Source organism: Pomacea canaliculata, linkage group LG5 (genome assembly GCF_003073045.1).
Source record: "Pomacea canaliculata isolate SZHN2017 linkage group LG5, ASM307304v1, whole genome shotgun sequence".
Classification (NCBI taxonomy): domain Eukaryota; kingdom Metazoa; phylum Mollusca; class Gastropoda; order Architaenioglossa; family Ampullariidae; genus Pomacea; species Pomacea canaliculata.
Window position 1 is genome coordinate 23591575 of NC_037594.1, and position 20894 is coordinate 23612468.

Below are 20894 nucleotides of genomic sequence, written 5' to 3' on the forward strand. Positions count from 1 at the left end.
TGTCTGTATCTTTGTTTTTTTCCTTGCTTTTTTGTTCTCTTTATTTGTTTTATGTTATGTGTTTTGTCTGTATTTTTTTCTTGCTTTTTTTCTTCTGCTTATTTGTTTGTTATGTTTTGTGTGAGTTTTTTATGTCTCTCTGCGCTCCTCTACTTTAATGTGTTCTCCTTAATTCTAGAAGTACAACAAAGGCCAAGTTTACTGAGATCTGAAGACCACCAATACCTTTGATCCAATATGATGTTGATACTACTACCACTACTACTACCACCACTACCACTACTACTAATACTAATAATAATAACGATGATGACGACGATGTATTGATAAAACACACTCTTGGTACATCAATTTATAACGCACATATGTAAGAACACATCAACACATGCGCAAATATGGAGTGGCAGTTGGTTCCAGGTAAGAAGACCAGATACAGAAAAGTACGTGTACAAGTGTAACAAGTCTGGTTTTGTTGGTAACATTTGACGATACTAGCTACTCCTGTTATCGGAGATAATTCGATAGTCTTCTTGTCTTGGATCGATTTGACTCTCAGTGTCGGGACGATAATATGGCTACCTGTTATTTATAATTATTGTGGGGTCAATTCAACTCGTGCGGGTGGTAGATATGACTGGGGATGATAAAAAAGAATGTCCTTAATAAGGAGTTTCTACTGTATTTTATTATTAGACTCCCATCATTTCCTGAAATACGAAGGAAAAAAGCATCTCAGTTTTTTTTATGGCAGCATATTAGATTATTTCCCGTTCTTTGTTTGTTTAAATATTCCAATTATTTAAATTTATACTGTTACCACACACCTGACGTTTTCTTCACTGTCCTTTAAGTTAAAAAAAAACAAACAAAAAAAACAAACAAAGGAAGTTCAAATTTTTGCCAGAAGTGGATGACAAACTACTACTGGATTTTCTCGTGTGTGCCCCTGCGTCGGTGAAGACCCACGAACCACGTCCAGATGATTGAAGGCTGCTGCCTTCTTATTCCGACTGAGGTAAGGGTGTGTTGACAAAGCAGACTTTGTACAGCATCGCGAGGAGACAGGCCGTACATAGAGGAGATGGATGACTGCGAAGATGTAGTACCTGTGAAGGGTTAAGAAGGGCAAAGTGAAAAATGAACCGATGAGAAGAAGGAAATGAACAAAAAAAAAAGTGGGGAGAGAAAGAGTCAACAGTAGAATTGTATCATAAAGACTACCAGTTGACAAAAGGTTATAGTGTTGGTAGTCGGAGGAACAGTTAGATAGACGTTTCAGTTAGAAGGTGGGCGAAGCCCTTAACGAAAGTACGAGAACTTTTATTCCAGCTTTAAACGGAGGTTAGAAACATTCTCTACAATATTGTGGGTAGGATGACTCTGAGCTATAAGCCTCTGGTCTATCAGAGAGCCTTGTGTATTCTCCTTAGCATGAGCTCTCACATTACTCTCGGAATTTTCTTCCTTTTGTCAAGTAATTCATCTTAATTTTTTTCAACTGCGTAATCTCTCTCTTACATATCTCCTCTTTGTCTTCCATGTAAAGTAGACTTTACATTATGTTGCTGTCAGGCAAAGTGTGGGTCATGGCAGAAAATATGTTGGCTTTTAATCGAGACATGTCTCTTCGTCCACAGTTTTGAAGTCAAAAGAGCAGCAGGTATTTTCGCCGACAAGATGGAAGCTTTTGCTTTCAAGCTGCGTTTGGATCATGTTTATGTTCTCCTTGTCACTGAAAGTCGTTTTTTCTCCCGAAAGTCTTGCTTGTCTTTGATGTGGATGCTGTTACTGGAACAGGTGTGGGTGTCAAAGCAGTGGGCCATACTATCATTGAGTAAGATCATGTCCGTCATCATCTTCATTTATTAAAAAAAACACACACACACACACACCTCACTTTTCTTCTGTTATGCAAAAGGTTCGTGTAATATATAATATGAAGAACTGAACTGTAGAGAAGATTTCGTTTTTTATCACTTATTTTAACCAGTATATTTTATCTGAATGGCATTGTTTTAATGTACTTTGGTTATCAAAGAAATTCTCATTTAGAAATATGTTCTGAAAGCAAAGATTTTGTCCAAAGAGATAGTTCTTCTATGTTCTTTTGTCAGTATTTGTGTCAAGTTTGTTTATTTAATGAGATAATGTATTACTTATTATTGTGACAATAAGACAAAGTCCTCATTCAACACACAGCAGTTCTTGAACAACAGCACACTTTTGCAGAGTTGGTGTCAGGGGTCGCAAAGAAACAGGTTTTTTACAAAATTAAAATTTCTGCTTCATGCTTGTCGTACTCCATCACAATAAATTTTTTAATGCTCATGAAAATACAAGGGCCAGTCACAAGTAAAAGTGTGTCATTATTCTCAAACAAAGCCTAGTTTTTATAATAAAATGCAAACTTTTCCAGACTGGGGATTTCTAGTTATGAAACCCACATACCTGAAAAAAAAAGTGGAACTAAATTCCGGAGCAGAAAAGTTTAATTTGTGATGTCTGGAAAGTTGGAAGGACATAAAAGGTCATGGTAAGTTGATTGAATTTTGGTCTTTGTCCTCAGTTTTGATTGGGTGTTCACATGTCTAGTTCACATTTCAAGGTATGGCGATTAACATGTTATTAGTTCACTGGAACAAAGAAACAGGTCTATGACAACCAAGTTAAGAAGCTCCAGATGAGGGTATAAAGAGTAGTGTGCGGGGTATTTTTTGTTCTGATATATATATAATATATTCAAGAATCATAATGTTGCTCCTAGCTCTTTTCGAAAGGAAAGGATGAATTCTCAATCTTGTTCGAGGTAGGAAGTGTCTCCTAAAGTCGGGCTCATCTCCTTTGGTTGGCCGATTTCTATTGCTTTTCTGCTGAGCAAAAAAATACACCGCCATGATAATGATATTTATTCCTAAAATAAAATAAAATAACGATGCAATGTTACAAGAAGGTAGAAGTGGACAAGGCTGACAGGTGCTTTTCGACAAAAACCGGTTGCCATAGTCATATGCTATTTATATCTGAGACAGTTAATAAATCATTCTGGTGTTACTGTCTTGCTTTCCTACCTTTGTCCGTTAAAAGCCTTGGGTAGCGGTGCGTGCAGGTGAGGTATATAATAAGTATTTAAATGGTCGCAAGTTTCACAAACTTTTAAACCTTTGTTTAAGACAGGCTGTGAAGGCAGTAAGTCCAGGCTATTGACTTTATTTTGATGCTTTAATATAAAGATTATTTTACATGTTTAATTGTGAATAGGGTGTTTGTATGTTTTATGTATTTTTTGAAATGTGCATGGCTTATAAACATTAACAAGCGGCAGCCCCATTTTGTAAGTGTTATCCTCCCTTTTCATATTTAAAAAAAATAATTTGCATTAACATTTGCGTACAGCATGCTTGCTGAATGCCAAGTTGCATGTGTCCTTGGAGATAATTTTTCTCAGCTGTCTTTAAATAGCCGAGCTGTAACCTGAAAATTAACTTTAAAATAAATTAATAGAAATGTGAAACGGAAAATTACTTTTAAAATGCGAGAAGTCAGCTCACAATACCATCTCCTACCTCTTCCCTCTCTCTCATTGCTACCATCTCAAAATACGATATTGTTGAAGTTCGCCTTGCTTAGATGTCTATACTTGGCTTCTGCATAGGAGATGTTTGTTTTGTTTGTTTTTGTTTTTTTTTTTATTTAGAGTCAGCGGCAACGTCTTAAAACCGAGACAATAAATATGAGAATCGACAAACACCTTCCCATCCACAAACGTTGCATTATTTACGATAATGTTTTTCTTCGAATATCTTTTTACACCACCTTATCAACTCTATATTCATAGCCAGGCACTAACGTGTGCACACACACACCGTAACGGTTCTCCTCCTCTAACAGTCTCCCCCTTCTCTGGCTTCGTTCTCATGTCACGTGACTTGTCAGAGGGCACGGCCGACAAGATTCCATCGTGACACCCCCTTTGACAGTTCAGCAGTATACAAAGAGACAAACAAGAACAGTTGCTGCCGAGGTCATGCAAAGCAGGAAGTGTTACCCTCCCTTGTTTGACGGTTAACAGCTCACCCCCCGACTCCCTCCCCTTCAGCGCGACACGCAGGTGAGGTCTGGGAGCTTGACATGATGAAGCGTGGGTTTATTCTAAAAAAAGAGATAACCGTTAATTTTCACATACTAGCCGAGGTACCTAGCTTTGCCCGGATGCCTGGCTGCCGGTAACTTTTTGCAGGTTTCGCTCCATCATTTCATTTGAGTCCAATGCAGTCTTGTTTGTTGTCAGGGTTAACGTAATAGTGAAACATTTGTACTCTTGATGTCACCTGACAGGCTATCAAACTTCTATCCGATCACAGAAGCCTGGAGGTTGACAGCTCACGATTTGAGGGAAGGAAGACAATGACAAGAGATAAATTTAGATTGCCAGAAACGCCCTTACTCTTGTCCCCTCTCTCTCTCTGCCTTATCTTATCCAACCCTCGGTACTGGGGTTGGTTCCCCAGGATACACCACGAAGTATCTCGACCGCTCGACCTTCTCGCACTGGGAGAAAGTACCTCCGCTATACAGGAAAAGAAGGAAAGAAAGATAAGCCAAGAGTGTAACTGGGCACCTCGGCTACCATCCACAAACTGTCGCTCCTCCTTACCAAAATGGGAGTCACGTGTCTTTGTTACATAGCACAAAGAGTGGAACAGCAGAGAAGATAACATTATAAATAACACAAGACCATATTTCATAATCTACAACATTATTTTATTAATTCTACTACAATAATTAGACACAAACGTCCACTTAAGGTAAAGCTATTCATCTACAACTACATCTCTCAGTTTAGAAAGCTGAAGTCCTCCATGCAGCTCACCTCTCAGCTCTCCCCCACACGCGTGACTGTCGTCGTTGCACCTTTGTCTCTCCGAAGTGTGTGGCTAAATGAGAGGGAGCCACGTGTTTTCTCTGCTTTATCTCCATGTTCCGAAAGTCGCTTATGGGATATGCCCCTTCCTTCCTGTTAACTGGCCCATCAACAAGTGGACATGTGGTCTTCCACATAGGGTGAGGGTAAAACCCTACCCCGTGATAGCTCTGTAAAATCAAGTGCGCACAAATAGGTCGACTGGGGGAAAAGTTCACCCCGCCATGCGGTTATCGAACCGGCATGCCTTCGGGTTTGAACGCCAGTGCTCTAGACTATCCGCTTCCCCAGGATGTGTGGATATGAAAAACAATCGACTTACTCGGCCAAAAGTTTCCAGAGAGTTTCACCTATAACAGCATGTTAAGGAAAATAATAGTTCCAGAAAATACTTGGACATTGTAACGAATGGTCCCATAAAACGCAGACCATGTCCAGAAAGTTTGGCAATTTTCCTACTGACGTCAGACTGTAACAGTTGTTACCAGCCATAATGTACTGGGAATTGTCAGGCAATGCTGTGCCCCACTTCTGCTGCCAGTCTAACTCAATTTCCTATTTTTTGTGAACCCCCAAAATGGCGTGCTTGTATTATTCACAATCAATCGATTTGGCCATCGCGTCTGTGTGTCTGATCCTGACGAATTCATTATTGAGCTTGCGAGGGGAGTCGCCGTTTGTTTGGTCTCGCTGAAATGTGGACGACAATGCAGTCACTCATTGTTTTTGTTTTCATTGCCCAGTGATTGTCTTTTACTATTTCTCTTTAGGTTTATACAGTGAAGTACTGGAAGAAGTAGTAGTAGCTGTAGTAGAAGTTCACAGAAAATACAATGCCTTCTTCCAAGAAATCACGAAAGATAGGAAAGAAAGCTAAGATTGATGACAGAAAAAGATAGTGAGCTATAATAAACTTTCATCAAGTTTCGAATGTTGCATAACAATGTTAAAAAATATGTAATGCAGTATTATTGGTTCTTTTTATTAGCACTCAGCAACTTTTGGTTTTAAACAATGTTGAAAAAAGCATCATCACAACATTGTTTAGTGCGTTTTTCTCATTTTTCGCTGTTCTCTTATCCTCGATTTTAGGTTTCAAGTTATTTTATGTTTTTGTTTTGTTTTGTTTTTTGTTTGTTTTGTTTTTTTTTTATCTGGAGTAATCTTGTCTGCCGTTTGCTTAACTTTTGTTTCCGGATGTGAAACATAAGAAATGCGCATGCGAAGTACGACCTATTTTAAGTTCATGCAAACTGAGACCAATTTAGTGCGCATGACAAAGATGGCTTCCTCGAAATTTGTTAAGGGGTCATCAACGATTTAAAGAAAAGACACCTCCAGATATCATACCTTTCTCTCATCCTCATAAATGTGCATGCAAGCGCCCACACACACACACTCCTTTCCTCTCTCTCTCTCAGGAAATTCGCAGTCAGCGCTGAACTAAATCAAGCTTATTGTTTAGAAGCCACCATTACCGGAAGTGCGCCGAATCTGGGGTCCATGGATATTGATGTGAGACAGCAGCTTTTGATGGTTAACGATTCCGTTAAGTAGGCTGTAGCTACGATACCTGATGGTGCTTAGTCGATCCCCAGTAAAGAGTGTCAGCTGGTAGCTTCGTGTTTCACGTGTTTGCTTGAATCTTTTGCATACATGTTTACATACGGACGATAACTGTATCTACAGCTTATATGTTGTCAGTCATCTTTAACGACTTTTTTCAACTGAGTATTCCTTTTGAGTCATCGGCGGTCGGTCAGCGCAATTGTTGAGCGCTTGTCGCTAGTACAGTAAGGAAAGAATACCCGGGGTTCAGATCTTTCTCTGGAGGTGACACGTGTGAACAGGTCCAGCTACTGTGGTATCACGGCCACACAGCTGTGTACTTGTAAGTGGTCAGTAAATGACGATAAGTAACGTAAGAGGATTGAATATGTCACACCTTTGCTATGGAAAAAATTCCTAGAGGGATAGAACCATGGAGCCATGGTGGTCACAAACTCGACTGATACGAGAAACGACGAGAACTAGTTTGAATACAGTGCGGAGTTTGTTTCATACGACCTACTGAATATGTGATAGATGGCGCTTTCAACATTGTATACATCACAATACGATTAATAGTGTTGGTCCGTACAACAGAGCACATCAATTATCTTTTCATTAAAATATATACCATAGCACATAGCAGACACATACACACGCATGAAAAATATGTCTTAGCACGAAATTCAATAATGGCAACTAAGCGATCCGCGGCTAGTTGTCCTCCACGCATGTTTTGATGACATCACGTGATACAGCTGCGATAATGTAATGTTCTTTGATAATATAGATGAGGGATTACGCGGGCTCCAGTCGTGCCTTTTGACCTGTGCTGCTTGCCCTATAACCTGCCGTGTCCTCTGTATACAGATCTCGGGCCTGCGCCAAAAAGCTGATCGCGCCAACAGCACGCACATAGATCATGGGGGTGAGTATTACCGGCATGGATTGCACCCTCCACACGCAAATGAGTGCATTCACTGCCCTCCTGTGTCAAAGTGCGTGTGCAGGGGCCATTATCCCCCGTCTGAGTGGTTGAGTAATATCTGCTGTGCTGCGTCAGCTCTTTTAATACTGTGTTCAATGCAGCCTAGTTATACAGGCACCTTTAATAACAGGGACTGTGTGTGGAATCCATCATACATTGCAGAAAGCATCAACAGCTCAGCAAAGTTTTTTTTTATTCTTCTTCTTTGCTGTTTGTTTTGATTTTCTTTTAGGACTCAATCTACTGGCAGAATGGAGGAGAGCAAAGACTCTGAAGAAAGTCGGACTGCTTGGTAGAGATCCTTCAAGAAGGGGGCAGTCAGCGGCATCGGAATGGTGGGCTACCAGCTGTCGTAGTGGGAACTTCAAGGACTACGCGACAGAGCTTGGGCTATCTGTGAGAGAATAGAAGCTAGATGGCAAGGTCGGCAGGAGAAATCGCTCTTCTTAAGGATAATAGAAAGTTTGTTTATTCTCTCCTGCTCCAAAGAACGGAGTCAGGAGAATTACATCGCATCAGATTGGTGCTCGTTAGATTGTTGCACGTGGCATTGTTCATCACGGCGCGTATCCCTGTGTTCTGAATCACGGTGCAGTCGGGTGAACAACCAGTAGCCGAAGAAGCACGTGCCGTCACTGGACTGGGACAGCGCTCGGTATCCGTGTCGCCGGTAAGCAGTCGTCGTTCTCTGACGTGGTTGGCTGTCCAAGTGGGGATTGACGACGGACAGTCGGACAGGGCACAACAGGGAGACCTGCTACTCACCACTAGCATGGGCTCGCAACGTGGAGAGACTGGGGAGTAACAAGCATGAGAACTGGGGAGAGCAACTGTCAAACCTAAGTTGATGTGTTTGTATGTGAGAGTAAATGGTGGTCATGACGCACGTCAACAGCACTGTAGCATTGGAAGTAGGAATGGCATACATAGTACTTAGATCCTTTTAGACTGGCTAGATTTGTCGTATGTATATAATCCGAATAATGTGTATGTCTAATAAATCTTTTCTTGTTGTACCTTTATTAACACGTGGCTGTCTTTTCGGGAAAGAATAGTGGTGGTTCTTGAGCCGAGTGTCAAGATTTGAGTGACCGACGTGTGAACATTGTAAGCAAAGCTTCTCTAAAGGATTATGTTAATGTGAGTGGAAGAGTTATGTCACTCACGTGCTCTGATCTCCGACGCAAATGTTTTGCATTTTCCAAAACAAAAAAAAAAAACAACAAAAAACCCGAAGAAATAAAAAAAGGAAACAAAAACACACAAGAATTAAAAAACCTCCCTCACTTTTATAAATGTACACAATTTCTAGACAGATGTATTTAAAGTGCATGATGTGTTTGAGGAGAGAAGCGTGTGTGGGGGAAAAAACACTAAAGAAATTATTTTAGAGGTTATCTTTTAAAATGATAGAATAAAGATCGAGAATAAAACAATTTGGTGTAGAAATTAGTTTGACAAAACTCGTCAATATCATAGTTTTCCATGTACCTGGTTTTCCTTTGATACAGAGTTAAAGACGGAGACAGCAGCTACTCGCACGTCCTTAAAACAAAGGTTTATTCTGAACCTATGGGAGCAGAAATGCAGATGTCCACCTTGAAGTTAATTACGGCCCAACAGACATCTTCAGAAACAGTTGTTCATCATCGCATACGAACAAAAGTTTCCTCTGTTCCGTGGGTTATATTGCCTCACTTGTAGAAAATGTTGTAAAAGACCAGATTTGGACAAGTGGTCTGCTGTTCCCTGAGGAAGAGATCTTGTTGAGAATGCACACTTTTCTTCCTAGCCTCCCTTCCTGCTTCACCACCAACAGGTGTTTCAATAACACAATGGCAGTATTTTAAAGGTGTTTTTTTTATTGCCGCAGTGACAGTGACTAGAAACAGATGTCTAGCATAAAACAAAGACTCTTTCTTTGTCTCTCTATCTCGTTGTCTGAATATGTGCATGGATAGTATGTCTATTCTGTTACAACTGTTTCCTGTTTACTTCCAGGTACGTCGTTCATTAACACAGCAAAACACAAAACAAAGCAAATACAGAATCCAAATACTGCCATTCGTTATTGCTGTCACTGACAGTAGGAGGAACAAAATTACACTACACCCTTTTTTATGTCCTAGCCCAAAAGTTATTTTGTCAGTCTGCCTATGTGTGCACAGGTGTGAATGCTGGTGTGTGTGTGTGAGAGAGAGTGAAAGTGAAAGAAAGAAATCAGATGACCTAGACAACCACAGAAATATAAAATGTCTCCCAAAATGATGAGAGTTTCTCTGCGCCGCCTTGTGTGTGTACCCAGAGATTCAAGACTACCAGACGGATGGACAATACTGCGCGTGAAATTCGCGTGACGTCAGCTTAGTGCTTCTTGCTTTGAACCACAACGAGTTAAATAATTAATAGTCCACTCCACCCCCCACGATCGTGATTCCTGCGCCGATGTGACGCATGGAAACTTTGATTCAAACATAGGATGACATGTCAACCGATCACATTAGTTCAAGAAAAGCAGTTAAGTTGGAAGGGTTTATAGGAACTCGCTGTAATGTGGCAGATATATGGCAGGGTAAAGTGGAAATAATAATGAGGACTACTTCCAGTGAAGGTGTATGCCGCCTTATGGCGAACACCCGAAATCAATGCCTATTTACAACCGAATATTGACATGTCAGAAAGTGCAATAAACACACACACACACACACACACACACACCACTTATATACATCTTTATATACATCTTGTGTACATCTTAACCATGAGCTGTTTCACTCTTCATCGCACTCTTTGTCGAGCACAAACTTCATCTCGGTGTCTGTCACAACTTGCGTCCCTTCTAGCAATTTAATATTCATGCTGACGGGTGGGCACATTACCTGAGCATAAAACATTTACAGGTTAGTGGAAAGGGCTTACAGGCACAAACTTTACAAACTTTGTAATGGATTGCTGACTCGGGTCACGGGATTCAGCAAGCACTGGCACGACCCACCAGGTGAATTCGTTTGTTTCCTGGATATCTAACGATCACACTTAACCTGCTACAACTTCTGAGTATGGCTAAAGAGAGATTAAGAGCTCAGCCAGCTATAGATCCACCCAGGAATAACCAACCTTATCTTGGGGTAACCGAGATTTCTCCAAGTACTTCCTTCCCAGAACCCTTTCTTCGTTCGGGACAGTAAGCAGCTACAAAGACAAGTCAGTTCAAAATATCTCTAGAAGAGTCGTCACTGAACAAACTGATAACGGTTATCACTCCGGACTGACTAATACAAATTATCACCCGTCACCCGAACATGGATGCGGCTGCTGCCAAAGCTCATTACTCCTGTTTAAAGCGATAGAGAGGCTGCATGGCTACAGGTTCGTAATCCAGTTCTTCCTCTGGCCATCTCAAACGTCTAATCAACCTTTAACAGAAGACAATCCATTAGAGGCAACTGCAAGAAGTTTCAAGCTGACCTCTTGCCATGCTAAAACTGATAAGAGTAACAAAGCTGACCCCTGACTGCCCAATAGCTTAAAGGTCAGAAGAGGTCAACAACATACACACCGATATTGCACATGGATACCTTTAAGTTTCCAGGGTTAAGGTAAGGAAGAGCTTGGACCGTTTGTTACTTAGGTGCCTGGTGTCATGAGTTTCACCTCTTTCTGTGCTTGGTAGTGTTTGTAGGCATGCATCTCGAAAACTGAAGGGGTGTGGGCATCCAGATGTGGAGAAATAGTATTTTGAACTGAGCTTCATCATTGGCTTTTAAAAAAAATTGTATCCAACTGATGTTTTTGAGTTAGGGGCCAGTAATCGCTGCACCGCCGGCAGGTAGGAGAAGATGGCTGGTTCCTCTGTAGCACGCGCTGTGTGTGAGTTAGTGCTGTAGCACAATGATCGCCGAGGCAGCTGGCGCGGGATCGAATGAGAACACGGTCACACACTTCTGATCCCACTTACAGCAGCCCGCTCTTAATCTGCCAGCCACATGGTGTGACAATCGATAAGGTAGCTAGGGCTAGACGGATCTCGGTCATTAGACCATGTGACTGCTACTGATGACGACGACGACGACGACGACGACGACGACGATGATGATGATGATTTTTGTTTCTCATTATTATTCGGCTGGAAGCTTACTTCGGCGCCCACCTGTAAACAACGACAATTTACAACCAAGTACTGACTTTCAGAAAGTGAAGTAAACAGTAAGAAGTTTAAGATTTTCACAATAAACTGCTGTCGTTTTTTTAGTGAATCTTTATTAACAATTGATGGGCTGGTTCTGATTTTCTCCTTGAAAAAATTCAATACACACCAACATGAGAAGTGAACTCGCCTTTCAACTCGCGGGAAGTTCGTGTACACACCTTGTACAAACACCTGTACAAACTCTCTCAACCACACGAACTCAATTCCAACGTCGCTCGTCGTGTTTTTCACGTGCTGTAACTGTCAGTCAACGTGTTATCGACCTTTGTAAGGTTTGAATATCTGGACAATGGCCTCGGTTTACAAAGGCTATAAATCCACAGACAATAGGCATTTCTAATCTATCACAATGCTTATGAATGCTGTGTTATCAAGCAGATTTACAAACGTTTTGGAAGCAGTAGAGGAAAGCGTGCTTGTCGAACTAGGGACAATATTGTTTACATTTTGTTCATTCTATCATCGTCTGTTTCTGAAGCACATTTCCTCTAAAAATGGAAACTATTTTACACTTATGTTTTTATCAACATGTGTACACACGTTTAGCACTTTTTCACCAGTCGTTCTCACTGATATTTAAGTTTAAAGAATTACATTTTTACAACATTTTAACATTGTTTCAGCCCAACGCCTTTACACACCGTTTCAGTCAGCACATGTACACACTGCCATCGAACCAAATTTACACTTATTTACAACTGTCAGTTAAGTCCTCGACACATTTTTTAAAACTGATTTACATGTATAAGTTTTTCTTCCAATGGTTTACCCTGTCATTCAACGGACTAGCACTGTTACACTTTGTTCAGTTCACTTATATCCGTTAACATGTTTCCTTTCATAGTAAGTAAGCCTAGCTTACGAACACAATTTCTCTTTTCACACTGTTGATTTAGCGTAGCTTAATTTCTTCGGAGTATTCTGGATTTATTACAGGTGGTTCATGAACATAAAATATCATTTTTAAAGCAAAAGGTGATAAACCGTTCTGACTCATGCAGCCGGAAGAGGGAAACTTGAATAAAGCAAAGTGAAAAGGACAAAAAAAAAAAAAAAAAAAAAAAAACCCTGACAGAATGAATCCAGCTGCAAACTAGTGTTCGCTCCAGCCAAGATGTCAAAAGCTGCACACTGCACACTGGGGATGAGGCTGAATGGACGGAGAAAAAGGCCAAAAACTGCGAGGCCTCAAGCAAAGACTAGTGTTTGGTTCTCTCCATGCACACCAAGCACGTCAGTCTCCGCCATTGCTCACTTCCGGTTCCATTTGACCAAGCCAGATCTGAACTTCCGGTTCTGATCCCAGCGTCTTCTGGTGCTTGTTGTTTCACTTTGTTTCCAGATGTTTCCATTATTTCGCTATGTTTCAGACGACAGGGCGTCGGAGCCGCTGCTGGAACGACTGGTGGCGCTCCCGCTCGCCAGACGACGCGCCCATGTGCTGTCGTCGTCGTCGCCAGGGCAGGATGTGAACGGCCTTGACCTTCGTCTGGCGCGGTTCACTTCCTCTTTGCAGCCGGCCTCTCAGATTATGGAACATGCGGCGAGTGTCCTCGTTGAGCTGTTACCACAGAGAAAGAAAAATATGTCATGGAATGCTAGCAGACTAGTCGACTATTCAGTAGACATTTATCATAATCTGGAGAAATGTTGTTGTGTTAGAAAGATGGAGTAGGAGAAAGATATACAGTTGAATTTAGTTAATTGGACCACCGGTCAAACGAACCAGACACTTATTCGTACTGAATCCTAAAAAAACCCGAAACAAATCCTATTATATAGCCTAATTTTGGGTTTGTTTCTTGTTTTGTTGCCAATTTAGCTAGTTTATCAGCCTCTTTATTTACTTTTATTCCTATAAGGGATGGAGCCCAAAGCAACTTAATGTCTCCGTTTTCTTGGTTAATCTTGTGTATGATAGACAGTATCTCATATATTCTGTTTAAGGATGCATACGGTTCGACTAATATCGACAATGATATTTTAAGTCTAGGAAGGACTAACTACAGGTGTTCTGCAATGTGTGCTAAGCTAAAGCAGCTGACCCAACACTTCATGTAGCTAACCCGTAACAGATTTTTTTGGAAATAAAACTGACTAACAATAGTTTATAATATGGATTAGATCTAATCTCAGTGTTGGCTGACAATTTTGTTACGAGGTAGGCTGCTGAATATTTGGTTACCTGCCTGGCATGACACAGAAAAAGCCAGGTGGCGACTGAAACCTGGACCAGCATGCCTTTTAGCGTCCTGCATTCAAGGCATGAGCAAAAGCGACTATCAGCCAGACTCGAAGATCTTATCCCAAGCTGTCTTGGCACCAAGACTCGTTGACATTCACCAAGAACAAGATCCCCCTGAAATTCGTGGGGGGAGAGGGAGGAGAGGGAGAGGTAGGAGTGAGGGTGTGAGTGAAGTTGGGGAAGTAAGAAAAATATTCTGCGTTACTAGGCCACCAGTGACAGTAGCAACAAGGAAGCGAGGTTCACTGTCAAAAAGAGGAGCATGAGCCTATCAGCCTGTCAGAGCCTGCCAGCCAATCGTCACCGACGCCTTGACAAATGACAGAAATAAACAAGTACTTCCGCAACCCCCGACCCACACCAACAATATTGCTACGTTCTACTCGAGAGAAGCAGATTATCGCTGACTTACATCGCCGCCGATTTTCCTGAGCGATTTCCAAAGAGACTGTTGGTGTCGCTTCTTGGAGGTCTTTGACTTCGAGTCTGGCGAGCCTTCAGGTCCATGTTCGTCTTCAGTGGACTGTTGGAAACATAAAGTCACTTGTCATGGACGGAAACAAAGACAATTCCTACAAAAACATACACTCAAACAAGCCCCCCGCCAAAAAAGAAAAAAAAAAAACGAAAAAAAAGTCAAGCAAACAAACAACTACAAAAACCCTAAGAAATGAGAACAGAGTGAGAAAATCAAGAGCATAAACACATATAGCCCAATTAAAAACTCTATAGTAACAGAAAATGCCGCAATCAATGAAATGCACAATTCTTTTCATAAAACGGGCAAAAATGGAGCATAGTATTTGGCAAATAAGAAGATCCGAGCGAGGCTTTGAATTTCAATCTAACATGAGACCAATACTTGCCACTTGAAATTGGACTTCTAATTTAAAAAAAAAAAAATTTAATTGTATTTCGAATTCCCAAGTTGATTTTATGTCAAACTCTTCCTGTCTTCCTATTAAAGGCCGTATTCCTGATGCTAAGTCGCTACCCAGAGGCTAAATGAAGAAGACGGGAAATCAAGACAAACTTCTTGTCTCCATAGTTACGACGCAGAGTCCAGAATCTTTGTGAGATACTTTATACTAGATAATCTTTGGCACTGCTTTACAACTACGGTCCACCAGACAGAGCAACATTCACAGAGTCTGGACGTCGTTATTTGACTAGGGTGACGAAATGCTTTTCATCCATTTCCACTGAACAACGATTTACCCTCGCTTTTGAATACGCCCCCAGCTGTCTAGCATAAACAAGCAAGTGAGTATCAAAAAAGATTAAGGGCACAGGTCAGACAGGTTGGGGCTGCGCCTTCCACAGTCCAAATCCTTGTCACGCTAAACCACTCATGCTCACTGCCTCTACAATCGCTAGGATTTTACATATATTTCTACAGTTTTGTAATGTCCGTTCATTTGTGTCTGACTTACTGAACGATCTAACATCTAAAGCAAGACATAGTCAATCTTTCAACAAGAAACTAATTAATTTTCGCATGAGGTGGTAGTTCTAGTTTAAAGACATTTTCTACTTCATAATAGGAACATAATAGTGATCACTTCAAAGTAATCTGTGCAAAAAGTCTAAAATATTTTTGAAAAAAAGCTTTCTTTTACTTAGCATAGTTTTTTTTTCTTAAGCAAAGCATATTGGTCATAAAATCAGAAATGCTCAATCACCTGATCAGATTGCCCGGACGAGGTCTTACTGTCTGAAGACTTTGGTCTGTCTGCAGACTGCGAGTTGTCGCTGTGGTGCCCAGACTCCTTCCCGGCCACAGGCTGCAGACTTTCCGTCCAGAACTCCCTCTCCAGCTGGGCATCTGTCATGTTTGTTAGGTCCGTGACCAGGTTGGCTTGTATTCTCATCATGCTGTCCACCCTTTGTCAAGTGCACTGGAAAGGAAAGACCGTTGGCTTCTGGTCCTAATCCCTTCTCCTGGGTAACGATCGAGAGGCTTATTTTGTGTTTACTGTCTACTGTTTACTCTGGGTGTCTGACATTTTTCTTTAAGCATCTGTTTTCAGTGCGTCTTTTGTTAAAACGACTTGTGTGTATACACTCATTTGTCTCTTACATTCACAATGGATATCCAGTCTAAAGCTGTGACAGACATCTGAGAAGGTCCCGGTGCTACATATAAAGCGACGAGCTAGTAAGTCCCAGTTCGGGGTGTCAAAGATATTTGATCTTGATGACAGCCCTTAAATCTTATAGCAGTCAACTGCCGACAAATCTCGCGGGCCAAACGAGATATGCGATATCCTCGCCTCAGACCCCACGGAATCAATGCCAACACTGAGTATTCTCAGACTACGGGCTCACCGGCTCTATTTCGAGTCTTTTTATTCCGGAATATCTGTTGTCTCTTATCCTCTCCACCCAACTTTAAAATGCTTGAAGTTCGTTTGTTCGTTCTTTACTCGTACTCCTCGCAGGGTGGAAAAATGCACGCATCCACCAGTTGTTTGTGCATGCGTGCCTGCGTGCCCGCTCACTTGTTCGCTGTAAAGTAACCGGAACACAACATGAGAGTGGAAGCTAACACGGGCAACAGCGAAACGATACCTTGTGCTTCGTCACCCACTATCGCCTGCACCCTTCAAATCACCTGGTGACCGGCTTTTCTTTCCTACACCATTTTTTTTTTTTTTTAATCAGCAGAAAAAAAGTCCTCTCGCCCGTTATCGGCTAAGCTCATGCTTCGTCATCCATCGAAACAGCGCAGACGCCAACGGCTGCATCCAGGTACCGTATCGACCTGCACTCCGTTGCTGCTTCAACCATTGGCCAACTCCTCGGCAGAGTAGTTTTCAGGCCACCAGTCACCCATGTCACTCGCAGACCGTCCTGACTCTTCACAAGAAAGCAAGAAAGTTGAAAAATCAAATATTATAAAATAAACCAGCACCAGAAAATATCCTCTGGTCCAATCACGAGCTCCAAAAGGATTCAGAAATCTAAGGTAAACCTCTAGTTTCGAACCAATCACTCTGTGAAGTGTCAAGCTCTTTCTCTTGTCGTAGGCTGTGATTCCTTGCTTATATCTCGAACACGTGACCTTATATATTTAGCGCTGGCTATCTGACCAAATAAATGACATGCGGGTGTCCTCAACGCACAATGGGTACCCGTATAGAAAACTATACAGAACAATCGCAGTGCCCGAATGAGTATATGCGCGCTTGAAAGGATTCATACACTCTGACGTCAGCAGGCGGCATGCTCCGCGTGGGGTTTCGGCGCTGGTCTTGCGTAAACAGTCTCTTTGTCAACCGTCGTGACGAGCTTCGGCACATTTCTGGCTCGCCAGCAGCATGTCTCTTTTGTTCGAGAACAAGGGATCCTTTGCTCGCAGGTTTTACTTCACGTCTCTGGAACTTTGACTCCTGTATCTTTGAAAAGCCTTTCGAACTTTCTTGTCTATTCATATACTTTCGTCTGCCACTTCTACCACACCTCACCTTCCCCTCCCCCACCCCACATATTCGCACGCAGCATGCGCTTTGCTCTCTGTACAAACACCTGTCGAATACTCGTGAAAAGCCCTCGACTAAGACTGGGTTCGATTAGCTAGTAGCAGCCTTATCTAGGTCCAAGCCTACTGTCCTTATTTAATACCCGCAATAACCGAAGTTTGGAAAACGTTTTTTGCACTAATGCCTCTATCGGTGTTAAACCCTGCCATGGCTGTACACTCTGTGAACGTTTATGCGATGTAAGCCATCTTTCTTGCCCAGGGGTCGTATTTACGGAGCAAGGATAAAGTCTTTGTCCGGGATAAGTCAAAGACAAACGTCTTGCCTCCGTACTTATGCAGCGGTGTCCAGACTTTGCAGGTGTTGTCTTATATCTGAGACCGTAGTTATAAACCAATGGCAGAGATTCCCTTGGTTTAAGTAAGAGAAAACCCTTATTTGCGGGATCTAGAACGTCTGGAGACCTTTGGGAAACTTACTTTCACTTCATGAATGCGGCCCCTGAATGACTCACGCATAAGGCTACGGGTTGAATGAACAGGCACCGTCTCGCAGAACAGACAAGGTAGGAGACTTTGAAGCGAGACATATTCCTTATCTTTTAGCTTTTTTTTTTTCTTGTTTTCTACTTTCATGCCAGCACATGTTTGCGTGTTTTTGCTCTACTTGTAATGAGCTTTTCTATTGAGATATAATTCCTGAAGTCCTTTCATTATTTATGTTTATAGGAAAACAGTAACAGCTATGCGAGTACAAAAACTTTGGATTTTGAACTTATTTGTCAGCTATTGACATCACTTAAAATAAACTAAAGCTAACCGAGCAAATAACAATACACATCACAAACCACAGGAAAACCTCAAGTTTTAAAAATCAAGAATATTTTTACTAGAAAGCTTATGTCTTATTTTTTCTTTCTTTCGCCGAAGAGAACGTAGACAGTTAATATAGGCTGTCGACAGCAATCATGGAAAACAATAATAACTTCATAATGTGCTGTGGTGGTTCCTAAAGTCAAACTATAGTGGTGTCAAGCTCTGTTCGAGTCTGTTGGCACTGAAGTTATGACTGGTGCCTCATATTTCTGACTAGCAGTTGACCTCAGAGAATACGCAAATATCTCTCTGTTTCTTGCTTTATTCTTTGTACTCACGTTCGAAATACGACTGAAACTCGTGTCAGTTGACCTCTACTGTATTCGACTCTATAAGCAAGCTTCCAAAACTGCATTCATGATAGGCTGTACCTATCAACGTCTTTGATCTCGGAGTTTCGAGCTGATATACACGCGTGCGTGTGTGTGTGTGTGTGTGTTTTCACGCATGTCAGAAAGAGTGGCTGGAATAAAACTTATGGAAAAATTCAAAAATGGCTGTTTAGACACGATTAAGTATTGTCGCTTGAGCCAAGCGATTACAAATGCTATGCATACCATATCAGTCAATGGTATTCATGGAGGACCGGCCTGTTGAACTAAATCTCGCACGCTCGCACCGCCCGCTATTCGCATTGCTGCAAGACCCCACGGACTCTGTTGCTAGTGTCTCGTCGCGAAGAAACCATTGTACACAATGCGGCTAGTTTATGACACATAATAAAAAAAAATTTCAGTATACTGCCTCTTGTGATGAATTACTATATATATATATCATTCATTATGAAATAAATCTTTTTACTTTCTCATGACATTGTTCAAGCAGTATGCAACGTTTGGTATTTTTTAATCTTTAGCCCACCCGGCCTTATTTTTCATTTGTCAATGTTCCTTTACCATTCCATTTTACCTATATCTGATGTTTATTATTCCTTGGTCGTACTTGCTTGTGTGTTCTTCACTAGTTCGGTTGGGCCACTCCTCTTTATCGAGAGTCCGTGTTCGCATGTGTGCTTGTGTTCATGCATGAAGCTTTTGGGGGTGGGGAAAATATATGTGTACATACATATTTCGTGGAGCATGTTTTGCTATACTATAGTTCGCGCTAACAAAGTCAATGTCATGGAGAATAGCAGCTCCTGGGACCTTCACAGAATGAAGTCCGCGGAATAAAATATTAAGCTCGTGATCAGATCGCGGAGACTTTATATGAGCCTGTGCATTTCTTCGCTTTTTTTCTTGCTATGATTCCTGCACCCATAGAAACATTGTTCCCGCGTGGTCTTATAAAGTTGATACTGCTTCTTGCTATACTGTAATAATAATAACAATGCAGATTTATATAGCGCATTTCTTCACTTTACAATTTTTTCTGAATACAAAGCATGTAAAGCACACATTCAAACAGATACATATGTGAATACATATTAATAAGCTATAAGTGATACTTTTTTTAGTTAGGCTCACGGATTCTTAAGAATAATCGTAATATTGATATTATCTTTTGAACTTTTGTACAGCTCCGTGAACTTTTGGTCTGAAATACAATTGTCTGAACGGGAAGATGATAAGATGTTGGTGATCATTATTATTATACTGGCCTTAGGATTTTTAAAGTTACAATAACAGTATTTAAATTGAAAGAAAACTTTATTTGACGTAAGGATCTATATAACACGTACTGTAACAAATTAAAAGTTCGCTTCTAGCGTAGTCGGACAATTACATCGTATTTTTGCTTTGTTTAACCTGAAACTAAATCAATGGATGAATAAAGGTTTGTATAGGTACGTGTGATAATAATGGTCTTCTCTGTGTTATTTTATGTTATTTTTTTGCATGTTTTGTGTGTTTCAATGCGTGAATTGGGTTGATCTATTGCCGATCGAGGAATAACGAAAAAATGGCCGGTCGATCGCGGTTACGTCAGGTTTGCTGTAAATTCTATTCACTCTACGAAGTTCAAACATACGGGGTGCACTGAAACTTTTCACCTCACAACGCTCTACAATGTCCACACACAAAGTAATTGTCAACATATTCATGCAAAACGTAAATGTGATCTGAACTGATACTTACGGTCGTCGTGGTACTTCTGTTCCGAAGTAGCGTAAACTACAGCTTTGATCACCGAGAAAACCATTTTTGTCTAGTAGACGACAGAAGTTGCGGGTTAAAAAAATGGTTTTCTAAACGCTAATTTTATTAGATATTTGCTAATAATCTCAAAAACACCAACAGATTGACAGCAATATATAAATTTTGCTTGAAACTGAAAGATATTATCCAATGGTGACGACCATTAGATTTCACCGACATGTACCGTGTCGACTTTTGATATGAACCAGATGAACAGTTATCTTTCAAACTACATTTATGGACACTTCACACTTAACTAACTATGGCAGAAAAAACAAGAGTATTAAACTTAATTTTACGACACATGACTCATCTTAGGGGAGGAACTTTTGTCACAGTCTCATATTCTTCCATCGATCTATACTGTTTCAAAGACTAACACAAATATTCATAAATCAGATATTGTTTGTAGTAGCGAATCTACTTTCCAAATAAAATTTTAGTTGTTTTTAATATCAACGTTTTTAAATAGAATTATCCCTCTAAA

The 20894-nt window shown here is 41.0% G+C and overlaps 1 protein-coding gene and 1 long non-coding RNA gene across 4 annotated transcripts; one reads left to right on the forward strand and one right to left on the reverse strand.

Moving 5' to 3' along the window:
• Positions 1-3124: 3124 nt before the first annotated feature.
• Positions 3125-8479, forward strand: LOC112565280. The gene is made up of 2 exons (XR_003099382.1): positions 3125-3186; positions 7260-8479. It is a non-coding gene; the product is annotated as an uncharacterized LOC112565280 (long non-coding RNA).
• Positions 8480-11699: 3220 nt separating this feature from the next.
• LOC112563679 lies at positions 11700-20834 on the reverse strand. Of its 3 annotated transcripts, none has more exons than XM_025237913.1 (4): positions 20348-20834; positions 15595-15810; positions 14325-14435; positions 11700-13228 (listed from the first exon to the last, which is right to left on the reverse strand). In XM_025237913.1, exons 2-4 carry the CDS (start codon positions 15784-15786, stop codon positions 13034-13036), a joined length of 498 nt encoding a protein of 165 aa, XP_025093698.1. In that variant the 5' UTR covers positions 15787-15810; positions 20348-20834; the 3' UTR covers positions 11700-13033. The 3 variants fall into 3 exon arrangements, with proteins under 3 accessions (XP_025093698.1, XP_025093699.1, XP_025093697.1); XM_025237914.1 differs by lacking the exon at positions 20348-20834 and adding an exon at positions 18827-18961; XM_025237912.1 differs by lacking the exon at positions 20348-20834 and having other exon boundaries at positions 15595-17523.
• Positions 20835-20894: the final 60 nt, after the last annotated feature.

Bases quoted from the DNA above. Each gene is read 5' to 3' on its own strand.
- LOC112563679 (XM_025237913.1), bottom strand. From the start codon at position 15,786: ATGATGAGAATACAAGCCAACCTGGTCACGGACCTAACAAACATGACA. The intron at 14,436-15,594 runs GTGATTGAGCAT...TGTTTCCAACAG, and splicing joins CGTCCGGGCAATCTGATCAG to TCCACTGAAGACGAACATGG. The intron at 13,229-14,324 runs GTAAGTCAGCGA...CTGTGGTAACAG, and splicing joins TCAGGAAAATCGGCGGCGAT to CTCAACGAGGACACTCGCCG.